The sequence below is a fragment of the Auxenochlorella protothecoides genome, assembly GCF_000733215.1.
Source record: "Auxenochlorella protothecoides strain 0710 unplaced genomic scaffold scaffold116, whole genome shotgun sequence".
Classification (NCBI taxonomy): Eukaryota; Viridiplantae; Chlorophyta; class Trebouxiophyceae; order Chlorellales; family Chlorellaceae; genus Auxenochlorella; species Auxenochlorella protothecoides.
Genome location: NW_011934141.1, coordinates 37,195 through 54,903, shown reverse-complemented (window position 1 = coordinate 54,903; position 17,709 = coordinate 37,195). Strand labels below are relative to the sequence as shown.

The 17,709-nt window shown below is 65.0% G+C and overlaps 6 protein-coding genes across 6 annotated transcripts in view; 3 read left to right on the top strand and 3 right to left on the bottom strand.

Moving 5' to 3' along the window:
- Window positions 1–1,125, top strand: part of F751_0829 (Protein ABCI7, chloroplastic) — a gene marked incomplete at both ends in the record, with an annotated part of 2,912 nt that extends 1,787 nt beyond the window's left edge. Inside the window, 3 exons of the mRNA XM_011397648.1 lie at window positions 82–281; window positions 535–759; window positions 978–1,125. Coding sequence (XP_011395950.1) covers window positions 82–281; window positions 535–759; window positions 978–1,125 — 573 coding nt within the window. The remainder of the gene's footprint in view (window positions 1–81; window positions 282–534; window positions 760–977) is intronic.
- Window positions 1,126–1,894: 769 nt separating this feature from the next.
- Window positions 1,895–2,339, bottom strand: F751_0828 (hypothetical protein; the record flags this gene model as incomplete). The annotated part of the gene is made up of 2 exons (XM_011397647.1): window positions 1,895–2,071; window positions 2,211–2,339. 2 exons carry the CDS (start codon window positions 2,337–2,339, stop codon window positions 1,895–1,897), a joined length of 306 nt encoding a protein of 101 aa, XP_011395949.1.
- A 393-nt stretch (window positions 2,340–2,732) lies between these two features.
- F751_0827 (hypothetical protein) lies at window positions 2,733–3,005 on the top strand (the record flags this gene model as incomplete). Its single annotated transcript, XM_011397646.1, has 1 exon — window positions 2,733–3,005. The coding sequence occupies one exon, from the start codon at window positions 2,733–2,735 to the stop codon at window positions 3,003–3,005; it is 273 nt and encodes a 90-aa protein (XP_011395948.1).
- Window positions 3,006–3,078: 73 nt separating this feature from the next.
- On the bottom strand, window positions 3,079–5,047 carry F751_0826 (Cysteine desulfurase, mitochondrial; the record flags this gene model as incomplete). The annotated part of the gene is made up of 4 exons (XM_011397645.1): window positions 3,079–3,438; window positions 3,786–4,472; window positions 4,675–4,889; window positions 5,020–5,047. 4 exons carry the CDS (start codon window positions 5,045–5,047, stop codon window positions 3,079–3,081), a joined length of 1,290 nt encoding a protein of 429 aa, XP_011395947.1.
- A 293-nt stretch (window positions 5,048–5,340) lies between these two features.
- On the bottom strand, window positions 5,341–6,428 carry F751_0825 (hypothetical protein; the record flags this gene model as incomplete). Its single annotated transcript, XM_011397644.1, has 4 exons — window positions 5,341–5,641; window positions 5,795–5,996; window positions 6,173–6,266; window positions 6,381–6,428. The coding sequence occupies 4 exons, from the start codon at window positions 6,426–6,428 to the stop codon at window positions 5,341–5,343; spliced, it is 645 nt and encodes a 214-aa protein (XP_011395946.1).
- A 3,492-nt stretch (window positions 6,429–9,920) lies between these two features.
- F751_0824 (Putative ATP-dependent RNA helicase DHX57) lies at window positions 9,921–16,133 on the top strand (the record flags this gene model as incomplete). The annotated part of the gene is made up of 14 exons (XM_011397643.1): window positions 9,921–10,256; window positions 10,446–10,824; window positions 11,050–11,253; window positions 11,397–11,658; window positions 11,816–11,933; window positions 12,357–12,495; window positions 12,766–12,897; window positions 13,103–13,237; window positions 13,509–13,916; window positions 14,077–14,379; window positions 14,603–14,692; window positions 14,905–15,155; window positions 15,327–15,359; window positions 15,477–16,133. 14 exons carry the CDS (start codon window positions 9,921–9,923, stop codon window positions 16,131–16,133), a joined length of 3,447 nt encoding a protein of 1,148 aa, XP_011395945.1.
- Window positions 16,134–17,709: the final 1,576 nt, after the last annotated feature.

Here is a 17,709-nt window from a genome sequence, read left to right as displayed (position 1 = left end):
CCCACCGGACCTCTGCACACCATTTTCCCTTTGGCCCCCCAAACCTGCACCACCCCCCACCCCACACATCCCCCTCGCCAGGGCGCTGAGAGCTCCTACAGCCTGACGGAGGCGCGCCTGGGCGGCGCGCTGACGCGGCATGACCTCAGCATCGTGCAGCTGGGCGCAGCCACGCAGACGCGGCTGGCCAGCTTCCTGCTGGCTTCCCAGGCCCAGCTGCACGACCTGCACTCCAAGCTCACGCTGGACCACCCCGCCGGACAGGCCGACCAGCTGCACAAGTGCGAGTGGGATGGCTGTTCGGCATCGGGCCGGGCGACGCCGGGGCTGTCCCCCTCGCGGGCTGGGCGCAGAGTCGGTGGACGCCCGTCCTCACCAAACTGAGCCTGTCTCTGCAGCCAGTGTCCAGCGACTCGTCTGCTCACCTCAAAGGCCTGTGCAGTGTGCCCTGCCTGGATAGACCTTCCGGCCGCTGCTCTTCTCAGTTTCCTGAGACCCTCCCCCCCCCAACCCCCCTTCTCCCCCTCCTTGCAGGTGCATCGTCGCCGACGGGCGCTCCCGGGGCGTCTTCGACGGCAATGTGCGCGTAAACCGCGGCGCGCAGCAAACCGACGCGGCCCAGATCAGCCGCAACCTGCTGCTGGCGCCGCGGGCCACGGTGAACGTGAAGCCCAACCTGCAGATCGTGGCCGACGACGTCAAGTGCACCCACGGCGCCGCCATCTCTGACCTGGAGGAGGACCAGCTGTTTTACCTGAGGTGTGGCTGGGGGAGTGATTGCGAGGGTGGAGGGGGGGAGGAGCAGCAGGTGTGCTCGCAAGGTCACACCATGTGCTGATCCCCCTCTCCACCTGCTCCCTCGCTTGAGGGTGGTCGTGTCGCTCACCACCGAGTATCCGCCTGTTGCCCGGGGGCGCAGCCAGCCTGTTTCGGTCACGCGCCCCCCACATCCCCCCTCCATCATCGCACGCACGCAGCTCGCGTGGCATCGACGCCACGGCCGCCCGGCGAATCCTCGTGGACTCCTTTGGGCGCGAGGTCGTGCAGCGGCTGGGGGACGCTGCGTTGCAAGGGCGCATCGACGCCGCCGTCAAGAAGGCGCTGCAAGGCGTGCAGGCAGTTTGAGGGCTGCCTAGGCCGGCACTGGAGGGGGCGGCTGGCAATGGAAGTCTCCATACCGACCCATTGGCCCTTTGTGTGCATTGCATGCCAGCCTCATGGCACAGCGCCTCTCAGTACAGCACTGCGGCCGGACGCCAGGCAGGCGGCCCTCCGCGCACACTCTCTGTCTCATGCCTGGTGTTCACTCGATAGTTTTCAGACTCGGATCAGGCACATGGCTGCAGCAGTTCCAGCACATGTGCAGCAAAGTGCTCTCAACAAGAGGAGCCGCACCCATCAGCCTGCAACAGTCTAATCCTGCATGTCACAGAGCACGGGCAAGCTTGGTCACCAGTGCATCCAGCCATACGATGTCGTTTGGCGGCAAACTTTGACCGTCCGCCGTCCAGACATACAGACGCGAGGGGGCTTGCCCGTGCCTGGTCGTGAACGCCTTCACCAGGAGATTTTGCATGGAGGCAGGGACAAAGCTGGGTCGGTCGCCATCCCCGGCATCTGCGCCCCGGGTCTGCGCCCTCAAATCGCCGCCGGCGCCGTCTTCGAGCGCCGGTGCTGTGCCTGCAACCTGGCCCCGGAGGAGCAAGATGCGATCTCCAGCCACCATACCCAGCCCAGCGATGCCCGTATTCAACAGCAGGACGTACGAAGCCCACGCCAGTTCCTGTCGGGGACAGGGAAAGTGAGGGTTGCCTCAGCTGGCCGTGGGATCCCTGTCTGCTGCACACTCAAATGCATGCAATCAACAAGGCGCCACAACGCCCACTCGGCTAATTCACCGGGCACGCACCACTTTGGCATCCTCGCTGAGATCCTCTGCCAAGCTGAAGACGTTGCGAGCACCTGTGATGGTCGCACTAGCAGCCTGCTTCCCCCCATTGACCCAGGCATCCAAGTTTGGGATGGCGAAGGCGAGGCTCGCCAGCGCCAGGCCCAAGACCTCGGCCAAAGTCTGCACAGAGATGTGGAAGGGTGACATGTGCATGAGGCGGTTGTTTCTCAACATAGAAACAAGCATCTTTGATAAGCTGGGTGAAAGTGGGTGCGGTCCTCCGACACCATGAGCAATGCTTCTCCCCACCCATTCATACCTGGGCCAGGGGAGTGGGCTGGGATCCGAGCACATGATTGGCGATGAGGAGGCTGCCCCCTGCCAGCCCTATGATCCTGGGTATCTGGGCATCATCAAAACCCGGAATGCCCAGGGTGAAGCGCATCATGTCCACGTCCCTGCGTTTGCTGGCGCAGATGAGGAATGCCGCACGGCGTGGGCATGATGTCTGGCGGGGTCCTCGTGAAGATGTGTGAGGAATGGCCATGCGGGGGCGCCATGCAATGCGCTCGAGGAGCATCACGGCAGGATGTCTTCACGGCATTGTGGATTGGAGAATGCGCTTGTGCACGTTCATGTTGGCAGAAGCACCAGAGCTCAAGTCGTATGAGAGGACGTCGAGGACAGTGTCTTCACGGACAAGGAGTGGCCAACGTGCGAGCTGTCATGGGCATTTGTTCGATCATGATGTGTGTACCAGGCCAGGCCGACTTTCAATGCGCATGGGACGACAGATCGAGACAGCATGAGATGCGAATCACTCATTTGCGCGAGGCAATGAATGTTCTCCATACTTTTCACTATCCGTTCGAGAATCGGACCTGCACGCATGCGAAAAATGCATTGCGCATGCCCTGCAAGGGGGCCATTGCCCCTCGGTGCAGTCCCATCTCATGTTCCTGGTCGGCCCATCGAGCATCGCCCATCCCCTGTATCAGAGGAGCCATGTCACTTTGGTTCAACCCCTGATCCTCAGCTTATTCTCTTACAACGTGCCAAGGGATTGGGCCCCAAAGATATTGGAACAAAGGCACACATGAGGCATTCGGAGTGACGCCAGGTTCCATGCCCTCACGTCCACTCCTACGCCTCTCCGCGGCATGCCGGCCCACACGAACACCCAGCGCTCAGTGCTGGCTCCACTGGATGGACTTGATGTCAACGCCCTCCTGCACCATCTCCCACAGCGGGCTCATCTCGCGCAGCTTGTTGACGTGGCGCACGGTGGCTTCCACGGCCGCGTCCACCTCAGCGGCGGTGGTGAAGCGCCCCAGCCCAAACCGGATGCTGGTGTGCGCCATGTCCTCCTCCACCCCCAGTGCGCGCAGGACGTAGGACGGCTCCAGGCTGGCAGAGGTGCAGGCCGACCCACTGGACACCGCCACGTCCTTGAGGCCCATCAGCAGCGACTCGCCCTCTACATACGCAAAGGAGAGATTGACGTTGCCCCAGTAACGCGCCTGCTCGTCGCCGTTTAGCACCACGCCCTGCGAGGTTGCGGGTGGGTGGGTGGGTGGGTGCGAGCAGTGGGTGCGGGCTGTGCTGTTGGAGAATTCAAAGCGTGACAAAGCGTGGCCTGCACGCGGCGGGGTGCCCTGGCCCTGCCCAACCACCGAGATGCACTGCAGAGTGCTGCTTGGGGCAAAGCCTGAGGAAGCAGCGAGAAGTAGCAAGAAGAAGAGCCAGGGGCCTTGCCTCCCATTCCATGCCTGACCACCTCCTTGCGATCGTGCATGGACAGCCATCTGCAAGCTCCACAAGCCACCGCACGCAAAGAATTCCGTGCCTTCCTCCGAACCATCATCCCCCCTCCCCAAAACACACAAACACACACCGCGAGCTGGCTGGTGATGCCGTCGTAGAGGCGCCGCGCCAGCCCCTGGATGTGCCGGCTGTCGGCCTCCATCTCCTCCCCCGCGATCTCGCAGGCCTTGCCCAGGCCCACAATCAGCGGCGTGGGCAGGGTGCCGGACCTCAGCCCCCGCTCCTGCCCGCCGCCGGAGATCTGGGCCTCCAGGCGCACGCGCGGCCGGCGCCGGACATAGAGCGCGCCTACGCCCTTGGGCCCGTACAGCTTGTGCCCCGAGATGGACAGCAGGTCGATCTTCATGGCGTCGACGTCCAACGGCAGCTTGCCCACCGCCTGCGCGGCGTCGGTGTGAAAGAAGACTTTGCGCTGCCGGCACAGCGCGCCGATCTCCGCCAGAGGCTGCACCGTGCCGATCTCGTTGTTCACCGCCATCACCGACACGAGCGCGGTGTCGGGGCGCAGCGCGTCGGCCAGCGCCTGCACAGACACGAGGCCCGAGGGGCCCACGGGGAGGTAGGTCACCTCAAACCCGCGGTTTTGCAGGTACCGGCTCGAGTCCAGCACGCACTTGTGCTCGGTCTGGGTGGTCACGATGTGGCGCTTCCTGTCCCGGTAGAAACCCGCCACGCCCTTGATCGCCAGGTTGTTGGACTCCGTCGCGCCCGAGGTGAACACGATCTCCTTGGGGTCGGCCCCAATCAGGCCAGCCACCTGGGGGAGGGGGGGGGGATGTGCGAGGGATTGGAGGGAGTCCAGATGAACAGATGTGTGGTGAGGGCTTTGTTCCTGCTGGTGAGGACCAGGGGCCCTCCCCTTTGATCACTCCTGAGGCACAGACTGTATGGCCGGAGGAGAAAAACAAGGAGCAGCCCAGCAGTCAATTTCCCATCCCTCCCACAACACACCGCCGCACCTGGGCCCGCGCCTTCTCCACGGCGTCCTCTGCCTCCCATCCTAGGAAGTGGGTGCGAGAGTGGGGGTTGCCATACAGCTCCGTGAAGTAGGGGATCATGGCGTCCGTCACCCGAGGGTCCACGGGGGTCGTGGCCTGCATGTCCAGGTACATGGGCGTGCCGCGCACGCGGATGCCCTTTTTCTCCAGAACAAAGTCGCTGACATCGCTGGCGTCTGCGAGTTGGAGAGAGTGGGGAGGGCGCGTGCATGGATGCTGCCGACCTGATGCTGGCACCCCCAGCGTGACATAGGCGCGCCAGGTCCTGGCCCTCGGGGTTCCCATTTGCAATGTGATCCAGCTTACCAACTGAGGGCTCTGCCTGGGCGGCCATGCCCCGCGCCTGGCTCGCTAGCACGGGGCCGGGGTTCCTGCTGCCAAAACTCCAGGCCCTGGTGGCAGCCTGGGCGAATCTGTGACTCGCCACTCTTGCGGCCATCTTGAAGTGTCGTAAGGAAAAATGATCGAAGAATAAAATTTCTGAATCTATTATTTGTAGGCACCCTCCTCTCCAGGGCCTGCATCCTGCCCACACATTCGAGGAGGAGCAACGGGACCCGCTCGCGCCCAAAAATCATGACATACCTTTCGTCCATAAATGTTACGTTTCCTAAAAGCTTTCTACATTCATTCCACTTGCACATCTGCACCCAGATTTGTTCGTCTCAAGCACACCAGCTCCCAGTCTGCCTCCAGAGAGCCTGCCGGGAGGCTGAGGGGGAGGGGTCCCCTGCGGAACGCGGCTGCATATGGCCGTGGCAGCACGACCTCCCGCAGCACCGCCTTGTCACTCTTCCTGTAGATGTCTGCCCGCAGGTCGCAGTCGTACAAAACATACAGGAAGCAGAAGCGCTCGGGCTCTGGGCCGTCCAGGAGGGGCTGCGGACTCACGCCCGAGCTCGAACCCTCGGCAGCTTCCTTCACCCACCTGGTGGGCGAGGCGCTGCCGAGCTGAGGCAGAAATCAGAGGCCAACACTTGGATAATACCAGTGGTCTAGGCATAGGAGGGAGGCACAGCATTGCTGCCCAGCCTCCCTGCAGCACCCATGGTACCCTGACTTCCAATGCCACGCAACACACCTGCCCTCTGGGGTCCGCGTCCGCTCCAGGACGTCAGTGAGAATGAGGCTGCTCCGGTCAGCAATCCTGAACCGAACGCCCTTCTCCTCCATGCCCTTGGTCCCCATTGTGTGGGTGTAGTTGCGGCGCAACTCCCCCACCAGCTCGTAGTCTGCAAACTCAGACAGCATATCAAAGTCGCCCGTGTTGTATGCCTCCACGGCTGGGGGTGCGACAGGAAGGCTTGCTTAAATTCCGGGGCATGTGAAGGGCAACCGGCAGGGGTAGATGCCACGGGCCAGCTTCATGGCAGGGACCCACTCAAGGTTCCCTGAACCACCCTTCCAAGCATTCAGAGTGATCAATGTGGCCCACATATTGTCTCACATACAGACGCACTTGACTCCAGGGCCTGCCATGCCCCGCTTTCCAGGTCCTTCCTCTTGGCTGTCTGGTCATACTTGCTTTGCAGGAGCTTGGACATCACCGTGTTCTGAGGTAGAGGGGGATCGGCATGCAGGAATCGGTCCACGACACGAGACTGCATCAGGAACAGAAAACAAGCAGCGGCCAGCGTACTCTGCTTACGGTCCAGAACTCGACTCACATTCAAGTACTTCCTGATCTCGATCAGCGGCGCAGTCCACGTCGCCATGGGCTTGCCCACCGCCCTTGGCATGAACACATCTGTTGGATGTGGGTTTGATTGATTAACCTTGTAATGCTGTGAGGTCACAGATTGCCAGTAAACGGCCTCCCTGAGACCAGCGTCACCCCAGCTCACCGTCCTTTGTGAAGAGGAATGGAGAAGTAAACTGGATCTGGGGGTAGTCCTCATTGAGAATGCAGCTTGGGGTGGACAAAGTGTTGAATTCTATCTGGTCACGCACAGGTTCCGCATCGTCAGTTTGACTGGGCTGTGCCTCTGAATACTGTCGGAGGTGGAGGAGAGCAGCAGGAACAGACGAGCAAACTGATGACCAAGTTACTGGTGCGGATCTCGCGAGATGTCGCACGCAAGCCTGCATGATTTCGATGGTAGCTGAATTTGCATCTAGGGGGTAGAGCCTGATATATCGCTGCCGCTTCCTCGGCACGTTGGATGGCTTGCTGACGTGACGCCACGCCGGAGATCGTGAGTCCAACAGATGCTCCATGAAGTTTGCATCGTGTGTATGACTCTCTATCTTTGGAACAGCTCCAAGTCAAATGCAATCGAACTAGACTTTCAACACCTTAGAACTGGTGCAGGCAAGGCTTGATCGATCCTCCTCCTGGGTGGAGGAGAGGTCAGCACTCTCCCCAGCAGCAGGCTGAACGCGGTGCGTAGCGCGGGCAGATGCGTTCATTCTATAAAATTTGAGACATGTATCAGATAGTCTACGATGTTTCAGACTGCTGCAGTACAATCGTAGCATTAACTTATAGAGACTCCCCTACCCCTTGACCAGGCAGGATTGGTGCCGATGGCGGACGATCTGTCTCATGGAGAAGAGGCAACTGCCTCACGACTGGAGGATCCAGCCACAAAAACAGTCGATCAGGAGTATGAGGCCCCCACCAGCTCGGATGAAGTTGTCTCCAGTGATGTTGGCATAGGAGAAGCTGGTGACACAGCAGAGCTCTCTGACGGTAGCAACGTCGTCCTCACCTTGAGTGGAGACCCACCGACGTTACGCTCTACAGCCATACATTGTTCATCTTCCGATAGTGCACCTTCCCCTGATGAGCCACCAGACTCTCAAAAGTCTGATGCAGCGGAGGGGGTCAGCTCAGCTGCAAAGTCCCAGCAGACGGGCTCAGAGGAGGATGAGGCTGCAGCGTCAAGCGAAGATGCTGCTCCAGTGCAACAAGCACAAGGGCCTGAGTCGGACCTCGACGAGTTTGGAGAATTTGATGACTTTGTGGAGGAATTTCAAGAAGCAGGTGCGTGGGAAGGTGATTCTGCAGCCTGGTGGCCAGTTATGGAGTCCAGACCACCTTGCCAAAAGAGGAATGCAGTCTTGAACGCTTCAAACAGTCATATGTGTGCCAATGCAGAAGTCCTGGATCAAGAGCCAGATGCCACAGAGGCGCAAAGGTCTTCCACCGGGGTGCCGGAAGCGTCACCCTGTGACCCCTTCAAGGATGCGACTGGTGGGGTAGTGGATGACCGATTCCTCCAGGATCTCCTGTACCCTGGCGCCGGCCTCTGCGCAGCTCCCTCCCTGGACGAGCTCGAGGCTGCGTATCCCGGCCTCAGAGCATGGGACCCGCGCCACGTGACGCTGGACACCGAGCCGCCTATGCCTTTATGGCAGCACCTGCCAGCGGGGGCACGCTTCCTCAACAGCATGGTACGATTGTGATCATTGGAGTGCCCTAGGTGGTACTCACTCTGCATCGCCTGGATGCACTGGGTGGCGTCGTCAATGTCCCTGCGGCGCTTGGGAGTACAGCTGCACCGGAGCAATGCTGCAGCATCCTGGACACTGTGGGGATGCATGCCCCTTCAGCCATGTTGCCACAGGCTAAGGCCCTTGTCTCCAGATGCCACAGTGCCCGGGATCTGGCATTGAATGTCCAACCCTGCACAACCCCTTGATTACAGGGTCTGCCCGTGCCCAAAACGGCGCAGACGAGTCAGGGCCGGCTGGAGGGCAGGTTTTCCTGGGGCCATAAATCCGCGCTGCCACCAGCACCACATGAAGTCGCAGGCGTGCCGTCCCAGAAGGCAGCTGAGGGCGACCAGGACCTGCCTGAGCACACCCTGCAGGAGGCATGGTCCAGTGAGGTAGGTAGGGGGGTGGGCATGAGGCGAAAGTAACACTGCTCGGGTCCTGGCATGTGTTGGGACGCTCCCTGGCGATCCCAGGCTACCGGCAAACTGGTGTGTCATTGAAACCCTTTTAGCTTGCTCGATGGCCAATCCTCCCACACTCCCCCCCCCCCCTCAGGGACAGCACTGGGTGGAGCACGAGGAGACCTCTGAAGAGAGTGGGGGCAACCCTGATTCCTCAGCAGCAGTCGGGGGATCCACTCACGCTGGCGAGGCGTCAATGGGCGGCACCTCCACCGCTGGCGAGGGAGGAGGTGCCTCTGCCTCGCTCATGGAGCCCTTCCTGGCTGGAAATGGTCCACCCGTGGGCAGGGAGGCTGGAGCAGGTCAAGCTTTGGAACCGGTTGTGGAGCCCACGCTCGCCGACAGGGAGTTTCAATCGCTTAGCAGAGAGGCGGCTGCCATTGGAGACCTTTCAGAGGACTGGTCCAATTTTGAGGAGGCCCCGGTGGAGGGTGTTCCTGAATCCCTTCCCGTGGGTCTGGGTGGAGACACAATCGTGCCATACTTCAGCGAGCCGGCCGCCAAGACTGACCCCCCCACAGACATGCTCGGAGCCGGGACATCCTCAGTGATACAGCCTGACATGAGGGACTCTGTGAATGGGGCACCCAAAGACCTCCCATCGGATTCCCCGCATCCGGCCCTGGCCATCCTGGACTCCCTTCCTGATCTCTCTCACCTGCTGTCTGATGATGCTGTCCCTCCTGCACCTTGATATCACCTTTAGAATCTTTTCAGAGAGGTCACCATCCTTTCTCAACCAGCACCACTCTCGTGCGGTGCGGCGGCGGAGGATCTCTCTCGCGCGCGCTGTTTGGCTTTTAAAAAACCGCGAGTACTGCGCACTAGAGCTTCGAGACTATATGAGCCTCTTGGAGCTGTGACACTCTCGCCCAAAAGTGACATGGAATTAAGGGTATGGGGGGGGTGCGCAACAGAGATGCCAAGCGAGCATCCGCTAAAGTGTTCAGGTCGGTGGTGCTGACAACTCATGCAGGCTCGTCGATGGGCGTGCATTTATGGGAACGTCGGGATGCGCTAAATGTATCATAAACCTTCAAATCCCTCCTCATTCCCTCCCCTTGCATACCCTCCCCCCTTACGAACAGCTCTGGCGGTGGGGGAGGGACCAAGGGCCCTGCAGTGGTCGATAAGCGTGGGCAGGAGGTGACCTGTCCCCACTGCGACAAGGTGTACAAGCAGGCCAACCGACTGCAGGAGCACATCAAGAAGCAACATGCCGAGGCTGCCCCGGGGGAGGAGCCCACAACTGCTGCAACCGCAGCCCCGGCTGCCAGGCCGGCGCCCGCCGCCCCCGCCCCACTCATGGACGTTGGCAGCAAGGGCGGGTACTACGCCGGCAAGTCGCCCAAGCTCCTGCTGCACGAGTGGTGCCTGAAGGAGAAGCTCCCCAAGCCGCGCTACAAGGCAGTGCCGGCCGCCGCGCCTGGGCGGTGGCGGTGTCGCGTGGTCCTGCCACACCCGCGCCAGGCGGAGGCCGACGCCATCATGTTCCTGGCGGAGGAGGCGGCCGCGGAGACGGAGGAGGAGGCGCTGCAGCGTGGCGCGGTGGTGGGCCTGCACCGCCTGGCAGGGGACAGGTCCCTGCACTCCCTCCTCCCCGAGCAATACCGTGGGCTGTGGAAGGAGCTGGGCCACAAGGTACTGTGGACCTGAAGGGGGTTTTAGGAGTGAGGGGGTGGGGCCAGCGCAGGCCCCTGCAGGGAGTTGGGTGGGAGACTGGTGGGGCCTGGCCTGGGAGGGTGAACTTTGCATGTCCCTTGCTGCGTGTGAGCCGGCAAGGAGATCTTGCCCCGCCCAGGCCCCTCTCCCTCCTGTACAACACTGCAGGCCGAGGAGTCCAAGGCCCGCGCGGTGGCCGCTGCGGCCCGCAAGGAAAGGGCGGCGGCCAGGGAGAAGGCGGCCGTGGCCCGGGCGGCCCGCCACGCGCCCTCCGCCGTCATCATGACGGACCAGCACCGCCGCGCCGTGGCCGACCTCCTGGCCGACCTCAGCGTGCGGGATGGCGAGGGCGGGCGCCTCGGAATCGATGCGGGGCCCGTCCCTGAGGGCAGCTCCGTCGCGAGTGAGGCGAGGCGGCTGGGGTTCAGCGAGGCGGCCGTCGCCACTGCCATGCAGGTGCTGGGGCCCGCGGTCTCGCTGATGCAGGCCCTGGACTGGCTATGCCTCAACATACCGGAGGAGGAGCTGCCCACCAGATTTGCGCCCGGTGGGGAGTTGCTGGAATCTGTTGGCATGTGTGGGAAGGGGCTGGAGATGGGCTTCCTGGTGGCAGGGCGCTGCGTGTGTGTCTGACTCTGAGCGACAGGCATGCATGCTATGAACACCCGCCCTGCTGCTTGAACGCATCCCCTTCCCTGCCTGTGTTCATAGATCTTGATCTTGCATGTGGTCTTGCATACATGCTGGACCTCCCACCCCCTGCCCGCCGCAGGCGCGGCGGGCAAGGCGCCCGAGGTGCTCAATCGCGGCAACGGCTGGACCAGCGCGGCCGAGGCAGAGGCCATCGCCCTGGAGGACCCCGCCGTTGCCGAGCTGATCGACTGCGGCTACCCCCTGCCAGAGGTCATGCGGGCCGTGGCGGAGGGCAGCGGGGCCGTGGAGGCCGCGCGCAGGCTCCTCTTCGCCATGCTGACAGGTCTGGGGGTGGTGTGGTGGTTGGTGTCTGCTGGGATGCTGGACCGGCACACTGCTTCTGACCACGCCTGCATTGAGCCATGCCTTCAACATTATCGAGTCCCCACTGCAACTATTCCCAATCCCTTACGCCCACCCTCACAGCTGTAAACAAGGGCCTGACTGAGAGCGCCACTGACCTGCCGCCGCGTTCCGACGACTGCTCAAACATGTGGGAGGAGGAGGTCGCCGCCATCCAGTCCATCTTTGGCGAAGAGGACGTCACGGTCGGCCCGGCCTCCCTCGACCTCCGCCTGTCGCTGGACATCGACCAGGAGGCGCCCGACCCCAGCTCCTTGCACCTCACCGTGTGGACCGGCGACGCCGCGCCACGCTACCCCTTCCAGGCCCCCGTTCTCAGCGTCAGGTGAGGGGGAGAAAGCCTGGTCGTAGGGCTGAGGCGGCTCCTCTCTGCGTGTGTGATTCTTGACTTAGCAAGTGCAAGTCACCCGAAACCCCTCACCGTCCCGCCATCAATGTTATCCCCCCCCACCCATCCCCCCACCCACACAAACACTCGCCAGATGTGCGGCCCTGCCCCCAGGCGCGACGCTGGCGCTGACGCGGGCGCTGCACGAGCGGGCGCTGGGCCTGCTGGGCCAGCCCATGGTGTTCGAGCTGGCGCAGGCGGTGCAGGCGCTGGTGCCCAAGGCTCTGGCCACCCCGCTCCCCTTTCCACCCGCTGCGGCGGCCAGCACCGACGGCGGCGACGCGCATGGGGCGTCCCCCGCGCCCCGGCGCAGCGACGCGCGCCCTGCGCGCCCGCGCCCCGCCTACCGCCCCGCCGCCCCCAACCCGGCCCGGGTGCGGGAGGAGAGCGTGGCGCTGCAGCGCGCGCTGGCGCAGTGGCGGTCGGACGCACAGCATGCGGGCATGCGCGCCGTGCGCGCCGCGCTGCCCGCCGCCGCGCAGCGGGAGGCCGTCCTGGAGGGGCTGGCCGGCGCCGCCGTGCTGGTGGTGGAGGGCGCCACGGGCTGCGGCAAGTCCACCCAGGTCCCACAGTTTCTGCTGGAGGACGCCGTGGCGCGCGGGGCGGGCGGCGCGCTCGACGTCGTGGTCACCCAGCCCCGCCGCATCTCCGCCGTGGGCCTGGCGGCACGCGTGGCGGCAGAGCGGGGCGAGGCGGCGGGCGAGGTCGTGGGCCACGCGGTCAAGCTCGACTCCAAGCGCAGCGCCCGCACCCGCCTCCTCTTCTGCACCACGGGTGGGTGGATTTGTGGGTTCCTTGGGAAGGTCAAGGGGGGGGGGGTCGTGGGGCGCGCTCACTGCCCTCCATTGTCGTCAGGCCAGGCCGATCATGCATCCACGGGTCTTTCCAGCTCGCTCCAATCTTTGGCCTGCGGCACCTCAAGGCACGCTGCGCCGTGTCGAGGCACCCATATCGCAGCAGGCACCCTACCTGCCCCGCCCACCGCCCGGCCTCGCCCACCCAGCCTCACCCCCCACCTTCCCACCCTCGCCCGGCCCGCCCCAGGCATTTTGCTGCGCCGCCTGCTCAACGACCCCGGCCTGGAGGGCACGACGCACGTGATCCTGGACGAGGTGCACGAGCGAAGCCTGGAGTCCGACCTGCTGCTGCTCCTCCTCAAGAAGCTGCTCCAGTCGGGTGGGTTGAGACTGGTGGGTGTTGGACTGGTGGCGACCGCGCAGTGCGAGCATGCTGGCCAGGCGCCGTCGATACTCGCGACTGCGCAGCCGTCAGCGACGCTGGGGGTGCACCGGCCTGCACCAGCGATGCCGCTCGAAACGCTGGTCTGGCCCCTCCACACCATGCCTTGCGGCCTCCTTGCACCCACCCCCCAATCCTGCAGGCAGGAACCCGGACCTCAAGGTGGTGCTCATGTCTGCCACAGCGGATGCCGACCTGTTTGCGGCATACTTTGAGGAGGCCCTGGGGCAGCCCACCGCGCGGGTGGTCATCCCGGGGTTCACCCATCCCGTCACCGGTGAGTCGCTGGGTGGGACCGTGCCAGCCACAGGGGGCCCTGCCTGCACGCGGGGAGCCCGGGATTTCCTGGCGCCTGTGCCAAAAATCACATGGGCGTGTGGCCCCGGTCTGGCGGAGGCTGACACCGGTCCCTGCCCCAAACCTGCCCGCGGGGCACATGGAATGGGGACTCCCATGGAGCCCAGCAGTCTTGACTGCAAGGTTGCCCATCACCCCGCCACGCTCCTCTCCTCCGTCCACACCCCCAATCCCACCCTTCTCTCACACAGAGTACTACCTGGAGGATGCCCTGGAGCAGACGCGTTTCAGGGTCACCCGGCCGTCCTCCCACGGCGGCAGCCGCGACGGCCCGGGTGGAAAGAAGGAGGTCAAGGACAAGGCGGCACCCATCCCGCGTGGGCTGGAGGAGTACAGCGAGCAGACGCGGGCGGGGCTGGCGGCCATCGACGAGGCCACGATCAACTACGAGCTCATCGGCTCGGTGGTGGAGCACGTCATCGCCACCAAGTTCTCCAAGGGCCCGGCCCAGGCCATCCTCATCTTCGCCTCGGGCGCCGAGGAGATTGACAAAGTGGTGCGCCAGCTGCGCTCCTCACGCCAACCCCTGCACGTGCTGCCCCTCCACGGTGGCCTGCCCCCCGCCCAGCAGTCGGCCGTCTTCCAGCGCCCGCCCAAAGGTGCGACGGCGCAGAGTGCAGTCAAGCATCGAGCGGTGCTGGGCAGAGGGAGACCGGCGCGTGCCCGCCGGGGGCGTCACTCCACTTTCCTCGCCCCTCTGTGCCCCTCCTGGCCCCTGGTACATGCCTCCCCTGCTGACCTCCTGCCCCCGCCCTGCAGGCTGCATCAAGGTGGTGGTGGCCACCAACGTGGCTGAGACCTCCATCACCATCGACGATGTGGTGTGCGTCATCGACACGGGGCGGGTGAAGGAGATGGCGTTTGACCCCGACCAGGGCCTCAACCGCCTGGCGGAGACCTGGGTGTCGCAGGCCTCGGCGCAGCAGCGGCGTGGGCGGGCGGGGCGCGTACGGCCTGGGACCTGCTGGCGCCTGTTCAGCCGCGCCACGTGGCGCAAGCTGGAGAAGAACACCGCGCCGGAGATCCACCGCGTCTCGCTGCAGGTAGATACACGTGGGAGAGGTGGGTTTGGCGCGCCCTGGGACTGATACAAAGGTGGAGAATGGAGAGGCCAGGAGGAATGATGCTTTTGGGAGGTGCTGGCGCAGGCCCGCACCCCAGCCTGCCACGGCACAGGGCGGCGGCTGCCCTCCTTGCATTGTTAGCACATGGACGTCGTTGACTCACCTGGCCTCCGTCCCTCCTCTCCCCCCGCCCCTCCTCCGACTGAAGGGCTTTGTGCTAGACATCAAGGGCATCCTAGGCAGCTCCGCCGACGTGGAGGCCGCCGCGCGCGCCATGCTCACGCCACCCCGCCCCGCCGCCCTCGAGCATGGTGAGTTGTCGAGCCGGGGGGAGGAACGGGGCGGCGCAGCGTGCGTTCCCTGCTCACGTGGCCCGCCTGCATGACGCGTGATGCTTTCGTCGCGCTACCACTGCTTCCCTGCTGAGCGCCTCTCCCTGCCCCACTCTTGACCTCTGTGCTCGGCCCCCCCTGAATTTCCACCTCCCTCACACACACACACCCTCCACTTCTTCGCCGCCCAGCCATGGACATGCTGCTGGACATCGGCGCGCTGGAAACCGTGGCGGGCCCCGACGGGCGCGACGACCATGCCGCGCCCCTGGTCCTGACCCCGCTGGGTCGCCACCTGACCGCCATGCCCTGCGACCCGGCCATCGGAAAGCTGCTCATCTTCGGCGCCCTGCTCTGCTGCCTGGACCCGGTGCTGACCATGGCAGCCGCCCTAGCACACGGCCGGCCCATGTTCGTCTCCGCCCACGCCATCCGCGAGGAGGTGGGAGGTGGTGTTTGGAGGGGATGCGTGGGCGACGGCCCGCGCCCGGGCTGCATGCACACACAGCTGCGCCCCCCAGACCTCCGCCCACCTGATGGCTCCCCCGCCGCGCATCCCCCACACAAATGACAGAAATGCTGCCCTCCTCCCCCCTCCCCCCTCCCCACACAGGCCGACGCGGCCCGACGCCGGCTCACGGCCTCGGTGGCGGGGTCGCAGTCGGACCACCTGGCGCTGATCGCGGCGTACAACGCCTGGCGCGCGGCGGGCGGCCCCGGCGCGCGAGGCGCCTTTGCGCGTGACAACTTCCTGTCGCAGCAGGGCATGGAGGGCGTGCTGGCGGGCCGGCGCCAGCTGGCCGGCATCCTGCAGGCCCTGGGCTTTGTGGACGGCGGCTACCTGGCGCGCCTGGATGCGCCGCCCTCCAGGGACCCGCCACACGCGTTGGACGCGGCGGCCGCCTCGGCGCGCGTGGTCAAGGCCGCGCTGGCGGCGGGGCTGTACCCCAACCTGCTGCGCGTGGACGCACCGCCGCCCAAGTTCCAAAGAGTGCACGGGGGCACCGCGCAGATCGACGCAGACCCGGCCGAGCTGCGCTTCCATGACCGCAGCCGCGGCCGCGTGTTCCTGCACCCCTCCTCCTGCAACTTTGGGGCGGGGCGCTTCCCCTCCGGCTGGCTGGTCTACTCCGACATCGTGCGCACCAGCAAGGTCTTCGTCCGGGCCAGCAGCGCCGTGCCGGCCTACGCCATCCTGCTCTTCGCGGGCGAGCTCAGCGTGGATCACGTGGCGGGGACCCTCACCGCCGGCGGCTGGGCGCGGTTCAAGGCCCCCGCCAGGATCGGCGTGCTCGTGCGCGACCTGCGCGCCGCGGTCGCCTCCCTCCTCGCCGCCAAGATCGCCGATCCGGGGCTGAGCCTGGCGGGGAGCCCGGTGGTGGAGGCCCTGCACTCCCTCCTCGCCAGCGACGGCTTCTGAACGAGCGGGGACCCCGGGGTGGTGCCTGGGATGCGCCGCAGCTCCACCCCCCTTCCCCTGACCTTGACAACCCCCCAAACCCGCGCTGTTGTGTTGCTGGGCGCAGCAAATCTAGAGCTACACGGGAGGGCCAGGGGTAGGAAAGGTTTGGGGCAACACCGTCGGCATCGTGTGGGGGGTCCTTCGGTGCTCTTTCAAAAGGATTCGGTACGGAAATTCTGCTCACATCAGGCAGAGCCCCCCTCGGCTTGGGGCAGGGTGATCGGGCCTGGCCAGTCTCGGTCCCCGGGTCAATGGGCGGCCGGCGTGCATCGTGCCGGCGCCGCACAGCCGTGGTCAAGCACGGGTGGGGGGTGGGGGGTGGGGTGTTGAAGTCCGCTCGTGCGCCGGAAGACAGCTGTCGAGGGGAACAGGGGGGCCCGGGCCCGGCGCCGACCCGTGAGGTTCCTGGCCCAGAGCCGAAGGGGGGGCTGCCGTGCGCCTCTTGCGCGGGGCGGAGCGGCAGCTGCGCCCGGCGCAGCGGGTGCCGCGCGGGTGCCTGGAAAACCAGCTGCAGGGCTCGGTCTGGTTTGGAGGGGTGTGGCGGTGCTGAGGGGACCTGCGCCCACTCGCGCAGGGGCCGTCGGGGGTGCCCCACCCCCTGCCCTCACTCTGGGCGGGGGGCGGGGCAAGATCACGCGTCAGGTGTGCAGGGTTGGGAGCCAGGAAGGGAGGTAGAGCCGGAAGACGCGTACTGCGTGGCGAGCCAGGGGCCGGACCGAGGGCGCCGTGGAAAACAAAGTGTGGGAACAGGGGCGAGGAGGATGAGGGGTTCCCGTGTGTGCGGGGAGGAGGGTCTGGCGATGCAGTGCGGTGTGAGCGGGGGGCAGAGACCGGGCGTCGCTCCGTGTCTGCGGCGAAGGGGGGGGGGGGGGCGGGGGGAAACCGGGGGGGGGGGGGGGGCCACCCCCCCCCCCCCCCCCCCCTTGTGAGTCATCAGGCCCCAAGGGCTGACTGGGTGGTTGCTGGAATGGGGTCCCAGCAACTGATCACAGCGGTGTGCACCGTGATTTTCGATCTGGATCAGGGACAGAAGATCGAGAGTCTGCACCCCCCTGCGTCTCTGAGTGAGGGCGATCAGCAGCGGGTCGCCTACCATGCATTCCCAGTGAGACCTGGGGACGAGGAGGGACATGCATTGCTGATGTCCTGGGCACTTTACAATGGATGCACAGGCCTGGTGTGCCCAGAGCCATGTCGGCTTCACCCCATCCCTCAACAGCCTCGAGTTGCCCACGCCACCCGCCTCACCCGCAGGACTCCACCGCCCAGAAGCAGCTGGCGCCCGCCTCCATCCGCGACTCAAGCTTCTTCTTCCGCCTGCCGCGCCGGGGAAGCTCGCTGTACGGCTTCGTCTTCTGCCGCCAGCGCCAGGACGAAGCGCTGCGCCGCGGTGCGGAGCAGCGCAGCTTTGTGGTGCTGTCTCCCCTCCCCCTGCATGCGCTGTGGACCGCGCTGGCCTGCGCCGCCGGCCCCGTCTGCCTCGCATACGGCCCACACGCCGTCGTGGACGTGAGCGCGCTGGGGGTGCACTCTC